General features: G+C 34.1%; 1 protein-coding gene across 3 annotated transcripts in view; it reads right to left on the bottom strand.

Annotated features, from left to right (window-relative positions):
* sec24b (SEC24 homolog B, COPII coat complex component) overlaps nt 1-7,518 on the bottom strand; it is a 38,793-nt gene extending 31,275 nt beyond the window's left edge. For all 3 annotated transcript variants that reach the window (XM_056471773.1, XM_056471774.1, XM_056471775.1), the window contains exons 1-3: nt 7,278-7,518; nt 4,118-4,738; nt 1,529-1,675 (exon numbers count right to left, since the gene is read on the bottom strand). In XM_056471773.1, coding sequence (XP_056327748.1) covers nt 1,529-1,675; nt 4,118-4,738; nt 7,278-7,380 — 871 coding nt within the window. In that variant the 5' untranslated portion in view covers nt 7,381-7,518. The remainder of the gene's footprint in view (nt 1-1,528; nt 1,676-4,117; nt 4,739-7,277) is intronic.
* Between the last annotated feature and the right edge of the window lie 6,801 nt (nt 7,519-14,319).

Genomic DNA, 14,319 nt, shown 5'->3' with positions numbered 1-14,319 from the left:
TTCAGAGTCACATGATCCTTCACAAATCACTAATATTAATTATTATTGTTGTTATTATTATTAATATTATTGTTATTAACGGTAATAGTAATAACAGCAATAATGTTTGGAATAATAAGTTTTTTTGAAACTACATACAATAAGAAAGCAGTTATATAAAATTGTAATAAATATTTAACAATTTAACATTTAATATATATATATATATATATATATATATATATATATATATATATATATATATATATATATATATATATATATATATATATATATATATATATATACACATACACTAACAAATTTAGTTACATCACAATTGAATTTTTTTAATCTATATATATAAAAATAAAAGCTATAATTCCAAAACGAATGTCTAATAATTATAGACTATTAATGATGATGAAAATGACAATAATAATAACAATATGAATTACTTTTCTCATTATGATGCTGAACTTATGAACAGGATTTTGCATAACAGTTCCCTTTTAAACTGCAGTGTAGGATCAACCATAATCACAGATCCTGCAATGTGACTGCAGATTTTCACACAGTGATATTGGTGATGAAACAGTATGTTCTGCAGCTCTACTTCTAACAACACATGACCAGAACATGCAATGGAGGAGAAACAACACACATATTGAGCTAAAGAGAGTCAAGAGCCGTCAGGAATAAGGACTACCACAACTACTTTATAAAACAGACAATGAGAACAGAAGATGAATGGAAATGAAGGGCTGCAAAAAGAGATGATGTAGGGCTACAAGAAACAATGTGGTCTTGTGTGGAAATGCTGTGATTTAATTAAATAAATATATATGTACAATATACCTGGCAGCTTAAATAAAAGCTTGATTAAACGGGTGAAAATGAGGAATTAATACACTTGGAAATGTTAGTATTGGTATTATAAAATATTAATTATCATACTATTACATTTACTTACAAATAACAACAACCTAAAATAAACTCTCAACATTATTTTGCTGGCTATTGTTAGTCAGCTGATAATATAATAAACATTTTAATGATCAAATTTAGACCAAAAAGATTTAAACAAAGCAATGGTTATTTTATAATTGAAAATAGTAATTTTACAGATTTACTATAAAATATTATTATTATTATTATTATTATTATTATTATTATGGCATTACATAACTATAAAATATTGTTTTTATAGTTCTTTTTGTTTAATATTTTGCTTCCAACATATAACTACAATATTATTTCTAAGAATTAATTTATATACGAACATTATAACATGCCGAATAGTAAACCTGGATCTTATTATATTTCTTACAAATGTTATTTCATCAGAAAAATCATAATTAATACTTTTCCACTGCAAATTGTTAAAAGTGCATCCTTTTTTATATACAAAGTAAAAAAAATGACATGCCATGAAAATAACAGACAGAATAATGAGTATGGTTGGAGCTCTAGTGATAAGCAAAACAATACACACAAGCGTACAGTAAGAACTGAAAGTGAGGGCTGTAGATGGAGTGTTTATTCGTACCCTGATGGTGTCCGGGTGATGAATGCACAGAGGCGCCGGGAGTTCCTGAGGGTGTCCTCTCTGTATTGGGGCCCATTGAAGTGGGAGGGGCCCCGCTGTAATGATGGCTCATGGGATTGACAAGGTTTTGGTCGTAGTGTTGTTGAACTAGAAACACACCAGATAAAACACAGTCAGTACGGATCTGATCTGCATTACTCAATTCTGTTGCATAAACATACATTGACAATGTGCAAATGACACTCAAAACACAAGCATACATCCTCACTACAAAAACGTTTCTGTAAATAAACACCTTGTAGAGTTGTAAAAAAACAAAACAATGATTGATAATTTAACAGAACCATTTAATAAATGAATGTAATGACAAATAATGCTGCGCATGTGACTGGTGCATCCATGTGAGCAAATCATTAGTTACTGTATGCATGTAATTTTCTTCCATAATGTGTATTTTGCGACACAATAAAATTGTCAATAGAGCATATGAACCAATAGACTTTTTATTTTGTCATTACGATATATATATAATCGTATTCGCTACATGCTACATTTTACAAATATTTATATAATACATAAGCCAACACAAGGTAACAACAAAGTTGGATTAGGTCTGCTCTAGTTGACTGCTGTCGTCTAGGTGTGTACCGGCCTTAAAGCAGTGGTCAAATTTGCATGCTTAAACACTAGTGTGAGCGTGGCTTTTGCCATCCATGCTTAATCGACTATCAATAAGGTGCATCAATTTATAGATCCACCAACAAACAATCAATCAATCAACAATTGATTAATCATTTGCATCCTTCAGGGCTCAAAATTAACCTTTTTCTTGGTAGCACCGGTGCTCCCAACTTCAAATATTTAGGAGCACCAGAAAAAATTTAGGAGCACCCACCAAAAATGAATGAGCACCACTGCAAATTGTATATTAAGGGATATATTGTGTTTGAAAACAACATCAATCAGGACTAATAAAAATGCTGTGATGATTTATTGATATTTGTGCAATAATTCCAAAATGAATGTCTAATAATTATAGAATATTAATGATGACGAAGATGACAATAATACTAATAATGAATTACATTTCTCATTATGATTCTGCCTTGAATGCGTGTTATCTGCTATAAAAAGTCCTACTGTTACTTTATGAGAAATAAATCTATGGTTTGCATTAAACAAAAATGAAGCATTGCTATAAGAAATATTTATTTTGCACTATTGTTTTTATATGCATGTCAATATAATAAATAATATTTCTGCTATAAAACAAACGAAAGACTATAATAAATCATTCAATTCAATGCTGAAAGCTGCAAAACAGTCATCAGTACTAAATAGAAAAATAAAATACATGTCAGGAAAGAAGAGACAACAGAAAGTCTCACTTCTACCCCTCTTTAAAAGTTTTGGTTTGTGTCATTTTAAATGCTCAGCCTCGTTATGAGCTGACTTTAATTTTTCTGTGTTTGTTGATAACAGCAGGCGAGTCAGCCGCACCAATATATGAGGAGGCAGAGCAGGATTCTCGCGATGACCACCAGCGCAATACCATTCTTTGTTATGAGCCGCAGTTTTAGTTTAAACTTAAGTAAAGGCGAGCTTCTTTGGCGATGATGTGTACAGTATTAGATTAGAACATGCAGTGAATGCAATGCATCGAGTTTCAGGCACCTCTCCGAAAACACTTGATTGATCTGGTGGATCAACATTCACCACATAATCACTGTCATCAGCGCCGTTCTTTGTAACATTAGGCGGGGTTTGCAAACCTGTGTAATTTTCACTCTTCAGCAGTTAGCATTTCTCTCGGTCACAAAAGCTCCCTGTCATCTGACAGCGCAAACCCTTCAGTGATTGACAGCTAATATGAACCAATTTAGAGGCAGGGAAGAGCGATTCAGCACGTTTTTAGAAAAAATCTAAACAGGTCGCACCACAACCATTATATGTAGTCGCACAAGTGCTCCCAAATATATTATGAGGTCGCATAGAATAAATTAATAAATGGTCACAATTTCGAGCCCTGTCCTGAATGTAAACTAGGCCTGCACAATATATCGTTTCAGCATTGACATCACAATGTGCGAATCAGCAATTTCAAGTCAATTTAGGAATTATAAAGTTTGCTATTAATCTTTGTTAAAGGTGCGTTTAATTATTTGAAGACTACAATGAAGACTATATTGTGTTATTTTACATTTGATAATTGAATTTCTGTAACTCAGTACTGTTAGACTCCACCGAAAACCACGAAGATTTTTTATTTTATTTTTTATTTTTTTATAATTTTTACATAATTTACTAAATAATAATAAAAATAATGATCTTGTAAAAATCTTATAAAAATAAGGATCTCTGCTATATATACATATATATATATATATATATATATATATATATATATATATATATATATAGCCTATTCATATATTCATATATATATAGCCTATTCATATATTCATATATATATATATATATATATATATATATATATATATATATATATATATATATACATATTATTCAGAAAAACTAAATATGGCACTTTTTTTCCCAATATCGTTTGCATCCCTAATTAAGACCAACCTGCATTTGATTGGCCATTGACAGTGGGCATTTGGCTAAGGGGCGGAGCTCCATAACCCGGGTGAGCTGGTGTGGTCGTGGCCCCTTTCGCTTGAGAATACTGCTGCAAAGAACTCTGCGTAGGTGGCGGGGGCATGACTGTAGAAACCGGTGGCTGTCCGATGCCAGTCTGAGAGGATCTCAGCGTGCCATACTGACTGCTCCCAGGGGCTGATGGGTAAGAAACGATGGGGTACAATGGGGCGCCGAGGTTATTGCCACTAGATGCTGGAACCAAACTGGGCTGCATCTGCTGAGGCTGAGCATGAGTTTGCCCGTGTGAGGGCTGACTATAGGGCTGTCCATAATACCCGGCTGGCATTGCATAAGGTGCGGCCTGCTGTAAAGACTGCACCGGGGGATTGGAGGTGGAGTACGGGAGTGTCTGTGATCCTGGTGCTGCCGGGTACTGCGACGGCCCTGAGCTGTTCTGATAGTAGTTCCCACTATAGTCTGTGCCTGAAACTGGGATTTTGCCAGCAGGAGGAGCGCTGTGTCCCGTCATAGTGGGGTAACCAGCAGGTGGAGCAGAATTGTAGTAGCTGGATGACGGATGCATGGCAGGATACGTCTGCCCAGGACCTGTCAAAACAAAAATTCAGTTTATGCAAATGACATGTAAATGCACACTTTAATCATTAAACAAATCATAGGTATTATACACAACGACCTCAGAAAACCAGCAGTGCGTGAAACTTGAATCAATCTTCATTTTCCTAACAAATTAGTGCTGTGATGGTGAAACCTTAATAGTCTGTATGACTAACATATTCATAGATTACATTGTATAAACCACGGATGCACGATCTCAATCCTGGAGGGCCGGGGTTCTACATATTTTAGTTCTAACCCTAATTAAATATGCCTGAACCAGCTAATCAAGCTCTTTTTAGGTATACTAGAAACTTCCAGGTAGGCATGTTGAAGGAAGCTGGAGCTAAACTATGCAGGACACCGGCCCTACAGGACCGAGTTTGGGCACCAATGGCCTTTTACACTGTAACAAAGGTTATTATAGTGCATTTAATATTGTTCATTGTTAGTTAGTTATATTGTAATATGTTAACAGATATTTTATATTTTAGACACTAACGTTATAATAAACAAAAACTATATAATAGTTATAACAAACTACACCACTGGTCAAACGTTTGGGGTAAGTAGGATTTTTAATTGTTTGAAAACAAGCTTCTCCTGCTCACCAAGGCTGCATTTATTTAATTGCAGATCCTGCAATGTGACTGCAGATTTTCACACAGTGATATTGGTGATGAAACAGTATGTTGTGCAGCTCTACTTCTAACAACACATGACCAGAACATGCAATGGAGGAGAAACAACACACATATTGAGCTAAAGAGAGTCAAGAGCCATCAGGAATAAGGACTACCACAACTACTTTATAAAACAGACAATGAGAACAGAAGATGAATGGAAATGAAGGGCTGCAAAAAGAGATGATGTAGGGCTACAAGAAACAATGTGGTCTTGTGTGGAAATACTGTGATTTAATTAAATAAATATATATGTACAATATACCTGGCTGCTTAAATAAAAGCTTGATTAAACAGGTGAAAATGAGGAATTAATACACTTGGAAATAATAATAATAATAATAATTGTTATTATTATTATTAATATTACAGTGATTTCTCAAGGATCATGTGACTCTGAAGACTGGAGTAATGAAGCTGAAAATTCATCTTAAAAAAAAAAAAAAGACTGGCATAAATGATTAAATTAAATTATAAACTACTTTTGAACAGTTATTTTATAGTGCAATAACATTTCACAACTTTACTATTTGTAGTGTTTTTTTGATGAAATAAATGCAGCGTTTGTGAGCAGGAAAAGCTTATTTTAAAACATTTTAAAATCCTACTGAGCCCAAAATATTGACCAGTAGTGTATAATAAATAAATACAATAATATATATTAAAACTAGTGTCTTAATGATACTATAATAATTACATCCTTTAAAATAACACAATGTTGACATTATATATTTACATGTCTAAGGGACAATTTGCACAGATTATTCTTTGGCTGTATTACTAGATGACAATTTCACAACAAGCACCTTTCATTCACTCAATGCTAAAACTATAAAAGGCACTTTTGACACTTTTCTATTACTTTATATATGAAACATAACGTCAAGTACATGTTTATTATTATATTAGCATCTTAAAAAAAACATGTCACTATCTAAAAGCCACAAAAGAGCGCCTGGAATTAACATTAATTACATTTTTTAAAATGTATATAATCACCAAATTAACAGATTAATAATGGCTAATGGTTGAATGTTGAGTACATATTTATCACTTTCTGACAGATATTCGACAGATATGCGCAATTCTGCGAGAACAAACATAATGAGACACACAATAAAGACAATAGTATATTTAACTTCCTAATTCTGATCGATTAAATGACCAAACCTTAAAAGGTGAATATTCCAGACCTTTGAGCCTTTTATAAGCCTTGAATAACTGAGCTAACAGAGTCAAACTAGCCGCTAACAAGCTAATAACAGAACAACAACAAAATGAATAACATTAACCTTATTAAAAGCACACAAAGAGGTTGTATAAAACTATAAAGACAGTTATGAAGAAAAATTAACACTTTTTAATCATGCGTAGCGGTCGACGAGTCGCGGATGACAGGTGCTAACGTTAATGCTCGGCCTCTGACAGGCCTCAGCTAGCTCACCTTTACCAGCTTACTATTTTAGCATTCAGCTCGCTCGTTTAGCCTTAGCATTTATTGGGGTAAAGTAGGTTTTATTTTCGCACATTCAGACTTTCACCTTATTAATATAATTTCAGAACAGTATTCTTTGCTAATTCTAGCCGAATGACTTTAAAAGTACAGTCAATTAAATAGTGCTAATGTTGTTTTGAAGTGAAGCGATTTAGGACCGAATATTCAGAGTAGCGCCGTAAACAATATACGGACACTGTCACAAGTTTTCACTGTTCAAAAATAAACAAACGTCCTAATATAAAACCAACTTAACCTCAATTTAGCATTTTAGCTTATCATTTAGCTACTTATCGCAGCTTACGAATGTGAAAGTGGTGTTAGCTTTAGCGCGTTAGCTTTAATCCCGTACCGTTCTGACAGGGCACCGTCGCCGCTCCGCCTCCGTTCTGCGCGGAGCTCAAGCTGTAGTTATTGACGGCCGACTGCGGGTTCCCGTAACCCTGGGTTGACATTTCTGTCTATCTTTCTCGAGGAAAAATAAAAAATAAAGGACGCTGTCACCAGTTGTGAGTCTCCATCGACCTGCCAGCCGATCCGACCGACTAACGGCGAAGCGGAGGATGATGATGAAGTCGATCACGGCCCGGTGAATCTGGAGATCGACTGCCGCTTCAAAATAAAAGTCCACAGATGTACAGTTCTCTTTAACGGAGAGCAGATTTTTCCAACACATTTCTAAACATAAATGTTTTAATAACTAATTTCTAATAACTTTAGAATAACTTCAGAATAACTTTCTGATTTCTTTTATCCATGATGACAGTACATAATACTAATGTTAGTCTTAAAGTGAACAATTAATCAGTTCAAGCTAATCCAATAAAAATAATCCAATTAAATGTTCTATAATTAAATAATCTTTAATCAAAATCTAATCATCTGCTTCTGCTCTGGAATGACCGTCCGTCCACCTCTGGTTATTGACTCTGATTGGTGAAATATGCTTAGCCACTCCTCTCCAACCATTAGTTTGTTGAGAGTGAAAGATTAATGGCATTTAAGCTTAGAAATGGCATTCATTAGGCTAAATCATTAATATTTACATACATTTTTATAAAACTTTTTTTCTTTCAAACGTTTTTATTCGGTGAATTAGTCATTTTTTAATTTAATTTGGGTAGAAATTATTTTTATTTTGTTCCCCTATATAACGACAAAAAATAAAAATGTTTTTATTTTAAATTAATCAAGAATGAATTATTATTATTATTATTATTATTATTATTATTATTATTATTATTATTATTATTATTATATACTATTATTATAAAAATTTAGCAATAGAGTTATTTAATAATAAAGAAACCCAAATAAAAAAAAATAAATAAATAAATGGGGCGGAAAACCAAATCTAGTTTACATAGTCAACATAAACTAACTTTAAGATGTTTCTAAATAGGTTTTCTTAGCTAAATTTCATAATTTATTAAAATATTACTACAAATAAAACTTTTATCTGTTAATTTGTTAATACTATTAATGCGACTAAACTTGAAAAAAAATCCATGAATGACTTAAGTAATGTTGAATGGGGCCAAAATGTAAACAGTGCCCTCTAGTGGATATGTCAACTGAAACATACAGAACGTACCCTAAGTGATATATTTCAGATTCGCAGCTATGTAGACAGCGCCCTCTAGTGGATTTGCCATCTGAAATGTACAAAACGTTCCCAAAGTAACGTATTTCAGATTCACAATAATGTAGACAGCACCCTGTAGTGGATTTGTCAACTGAAACATACAAAACGTACTCTAAGTAATGTATTTATAATTCGCAATAATCTAGACAGCGCCATCTAGTGGATTTTTCAACCGACAAATAGATAACGTACCCTAAGTGACGTATTTCAGATTTACAAAAATGTTGGGAGCGCCCTCTAGTGGATTTTTCATTTGAAATGTACAAAACTTACCCTAAGTAACATATTTAAGATTCACAAATATGTAGACAGCGCCCTCTAGTGGATTTGTCTACTGACAAATAGATAATGTACCCTAAGTGACGTATTTCAGATTCACAAAAATGTAGACAGCGCCCTCTAGTGGATTTTTCATTTGAAATGTACAAAACGTAGCCTAAGTAACATATTTAAGATTCGCAAATATGTAGACAGCGCCCTCTAGTGGATTTGTCTACTGACAACAACATAACGTACCCTAAGTGATGTATTTCAAATTCGCAATAATGTAAACAACGCCCTCTTGAGGATTAGTCAGTTGAAATTTCCAAAAAAAAATACCCTAAGTGATATATTTCAGATTCACAAAAAATGTAGACAGCGCCCTCTAGTGGAGTTTTCAACTGAAACGTACAAAACGTATCCTAAGTGATATATTTCAGATTCGCAACTATGTAGACAGCGCACTCTAGTGGATTTGCCATCTGAAATGTACAAAACGTTCCCAAAGTAACGTATTTCAGATTCACAATAATGTAGACAGCACCCTGTAGTGGATTTGTCAACTGAAACATACAAAACGTACTCTAAGTAATGTATTTATAATTCGCAATGATCTAGACAGCGCCCTCTAGTGGATTTTTCAACCGACAAATAGATAACGTACCCTAAGTGACGTATTTCAGATTTACAAAAATGTAGGGAGCGCCCTCTAGTGGATTTTTCATTTGAAATGTACAAAACGTACCCTAAGTAACATATTTAAGATTCGCAAATATGTAGACAGCGCCCTCTAGTGGATTTGTCTACTGACAAATACACAACGTTCCCAAAGTAACGTATTTCAGATTCACAATATTGTAGACAGCACCCTGTAGTGGATTTGTCAACTGAAACATACAAAACGTACTCTAAGTAATGTATTTATAATTCGCAATAATCTAGACAGTGCCCTCTAGTGGATTTTTCAACCGACAAATAGATAACGTACCCTAAGTGACGTATTTCAGATTTACAAAAATGTAGACAGCGCCCTCTAGTGGATTTGTCTACTGACAAATACATAACATACCCTAAGTGACGTATTTCAATTTCGCAATAATGTACACAACGCCCTCTTGAGGATTAGTCAGTTGAAATTTCCAAAAAAAATACCCTAAGTGATATATTTCATATTCACAAAATGTAGACAGCACCCTCTAGTGGAGTTTTCAACTGAAACGTACAAAACGTATCCTAAGTGCTGTATTTAAGATTTTCTCTCTCTTTTTTTGAGGTTTATTTGTCATAATCCTCAATGCTATGATTTCTGTGTAATAAATACCACTCCCTTGTGCCAGGAATTCAGCGTTGGGTGTTTGTGCTGGAGGCAAATATTTGCTTGGCACTGTCTTTATATACCAGCAATAAAATGAGATTATAGTTGTAACAGGAGCAGCGCGATTGACAAAGATGGATGGAAAATAACCGCCTGGGAATCTGTTGGTACACACACTTGATTCATCATTGCTCAATGAAGCCACTGCATCACATTACAATCAGTTCCTTCCATATTACCAGCAGCTTTACTCATATCTACAACTTCTGCAATTTGTGGAACAAGCAGCTTTCTTCAGAAAAGGCATGACTGCATTTATGTACACTATAAAAATACCCAGACATCAACAGGTTCTGTATTTCGTGATGTTTTGTTTATTTACAGTTGAATTGGAATCTCTTCTGTCAACTTTTAATGTTCATTTTGGTTAAATGAATGACTTTTATCAACATTTTTTGTACACCTGACTAAAGTCTTGTGGCCTATCCAAGTTTTAGGAACAACAAATAATAACTGGACTTCTAGTTGATCATTTGGTGTCAGAAGTGGCTAATATGAAAGGCAAAGGCCTCTAGATTACACTTATTTGACCAAAATAAAATATAATCATGTCTTGATGTTGACTGATTTGATTAGGACAGTAAGGTCTGACTCTGCTTAGACTAAAGTCTGCTCACTGAACCTTCAATAATGTCCAGTATAGAATATGTGCTCATGCTGCAGTGGAAACAGAATGAATATTGTGTCTGACTCCATCATGAGCTTGGAGGACTGCATCCATACATCTCTGCAATGACTCAAATCACTGATTAATAAAGTCATCTGGAATGGTGAAGAAAGCCTTCTTGCAGGACTCCCAGAGTTCATCAAGAGTCTTTGGATTCATCTTCAACACCTCCTCCTTCATCTTACCCCAGACATGCTCAATAATGTTCATGTCTGGTGACTGGGCTGGCCAATCCTGGAGCACCTTGACCTTCTTTGCTTTGAGGAGCTTTGATGTGGAGGCTGAAGTGTGAGAAGGAGCGCTATCCTGCTGAAGAATTTGCCCTCTCCTGTGGTTTGTAATGTAATGCGCAGCTCAAATGTCTTGATACCTCAGGCTGTTGATGTTGCAGATCTCTCGCACGCCCCCATACTGAATGTAACCCCAAACCATGATTTTTCCTTCACCAAACTTGACTGATTCTATGAGGATCTTGGCTCCATACTGGTTCCAATAGGTCTTCTCCAGTATTTGTGATGATTGCGATGCAGTTCAACAGATGATTCAGTGGAAAAATCCACCTTCTGACACTTTTCCAAATGATCAACTAGAAGTCGAGTTATTATTTGTTGCTCTTACAACTCGGTTACACCACAAGACTTTTGTCAGGTAGCGTAGTTTCAAATTATACATAACAATGTAAGTACATAAAATAACAGGACAAAGTACTGGTAGTCTATCACTAGGTCTTTATACTTTAATTTACAACACCAATCCAGATGATATATCACTATACACTACTAAAAATGTCAATAAAAGCAATTTTTAAATACTTTTCAATGTCAAAAGTTTAAAAAAGGAAGACAGAGATCCTATAATGCAATTAAAAGCATAAATGAATCAGGAAACAAACTAAATCACAAAATACGGAAAACTTTGAATTTATGGATGTAAAACTCTGCGTTACTTCAAGTGAAATTGGATAAAATATGGATAAACCAAACTGAAAGTGGATTAATTTTATAGCCCAAGTTTAGTTGTGACTGGATTTGCCCATATATTTATTTTATTTAGTTTTATTTAAAATAAACAACAAACTTAACCACACAAAAGTAATTAAATATTTTTATTGAAAACCTCAGTAAAAACATAACTGTCAATAATTGATCAATAATTGTCAATATTACACATAATCTGTGAGTAAAAGTAGCCGTACAACAGATACTTGTTAAAACCCTGTTTAGCCCAATGAAGCTCCAGGCCTCCTATAGTGCTACAAAACCATTAGAAGTGTTAAAGTCAGCATGAAATCCTAATCACAACACTATTTACTTACAAAGTGAACATCAATAATTAATCATTTTAACAGAAAAGGTATCAAATCTGAGTGGAGTTGAATATGAACACATCCAGGATCATTGGAAATACATGCTTCAGCCTACATTTCTGTCAAACCACATTAGTTTGACTACAGCTTGTAGGTAAAATGAACACTAGGGGGCAGCATGAGGCCAGAATCTTTTGTTCCTTTTCACTCAAATGATATTACATGCAGGGGTGTAGCGGACATTTTAAAAGTGGCGGGAGGGGGGGACAGCTGTATGAGATCATGTGTTCATATAATTATGAATCACCTGTTTCTAAATGGTCTGTCTCTAAAAGTGAGGGACGTAACCCCCCCGGTTGCTACGCCCCTAATTACATGCACATATTATTGACGATTACAAGATTACTTTTGTGTAGTTCTTTGCACAACACCAAATAAATACCACAAAACAACTTAAAATTGATGTGTAATGGAATACGTTTGCCTTATCTATCAAAATATAGAATTTTCTTGCGTGATCAGCTTGTTTATAGCTCACTTTGTACGCTGTTGTACTTGAACTGTGTGTACAAGAAGGACATGTATCTAAAAAACACAACAAAATGTACCCTAACTGTCTGTAGACAGTGTCCTCTAGTGGATTTAACATCTGAAATGTACAACAAAACATACTCTAAGTGATGTATTTCAGATTCGCAAATATGTAGACAGCGCTTTCTAATTGATTTGTCAACTGAAATGTGCAAATTGTACCCTAAGTGACGTATTTTAGATTCGCAAATATGTAGAGAGCACCCTCTAGTGGATTTTTAAACTGAGATGTACAAAACATACCCTAAGTGACGTATTACAGACTCACAAAAATGTAGACAGTGCCCTCTAGTGGATTGGTTAACTAAAAACATACAAAACATACCCTAAGTGGCGTATTACAGATTTGCAAAATGTAGACAGTGCCCTCTAGTGGATTTGTCAACTGAAACGTACAAAACGTACCCTAAGTGACGTATTACAGATTCGCAAAAATGTAGACAGCGCCCTCTGGTGTATTGGTTAACTAAAAACATACAAAACATACCCTAAGTAATGTATTTCAGATTCAACCGACAAATACATAACATACCCTAAATTACGTATTTCAGATTCACAAAATATAGACAGCGCCCTCTGGTGGATTTGTCAACTGAAATGTACCAAACGTACCCTAAGTGACGTATTTCAGATTCACAAAAATGTAAACAGCGCCCTCTAGTGGATTTGTCAACTGAAACATACAAAATGTACCGTAAAGAATGTGTTTCAGATTTGCAAAAATGAAGACAGCACCCTCTAGTGGATTTTTCATCTGAAATGTGCAACAAAACATACCCGAAGCAATGTATTTAAAATTTAGCTAAACTGTATGCTGAGGCTTGTATTTTCCAATTGGCCTGGGTTGTAAAGAAACCACTTTTTACTATTTGAATAGCATTTCAGAATATTTTCAAGAGACATAAAAATGCAAACATTTGTACTTTGAACTAGCATGCACGAAACAGCATCAATTTTGACTCCACATTGACTTTAAACATTTAAACAATCATGATCTCAAAATAAAGAAAAATATTCAGAACTAATCCCGGCAATTTAGTAGTGAAACTAAAACAGCGAGCATTATTTTCAGTCAGATGCACAACCACTGTGCAGTATATCAGTCAAAGCTTTTAGAAGAATTCATGTAATAATTCATATATTCACCATAACTGTATTTATTTGATCAAAATAATATAATATATATATATAATTTACACTATTTAACTAACGGTTTAAAAGTATTTCATTCCTGTGATCCAGTTCAGCTGGATTTTAGGCATTGACACTCCAGTCATTCAGAAATTACTCTAATTGTTTAGTTTATTTGATGCTGAAAAACATGTTTTATTATTCTCAATATTCAAAATAGTTGTGCTGCTTTATATTTTTGAATTAATTGGTGAAGTCTCTTGATTTTCACAAACTTATGAAGCAGCATTAAACTGCTTTTGACATTAATAAACATACATGATGATTCATGTTTCTTGATCCTCAAATCAGCATTTTTGAGTAATTTCTGAAGGTTCACGAGACCCTGAAGACACTGAAAACCCAGCTCTGAATAAAG

This window comes from Danio aesculapii, chromosome 14 (genome assembly GCF_903798145.1).
Source record: "Danio aesculapii chromosome 14, fDanAes4.1, whole genome shotgun sequence".
Lineage (NCBI taxonomy): Eukaryota > Metazoa > Chordata > Actinopteri > Cypriniformes > Danionidae > Danio > Danio aesculapii.
This window is presented reverse-complemented; position numbering and strand designations above follow the sequence as displayed.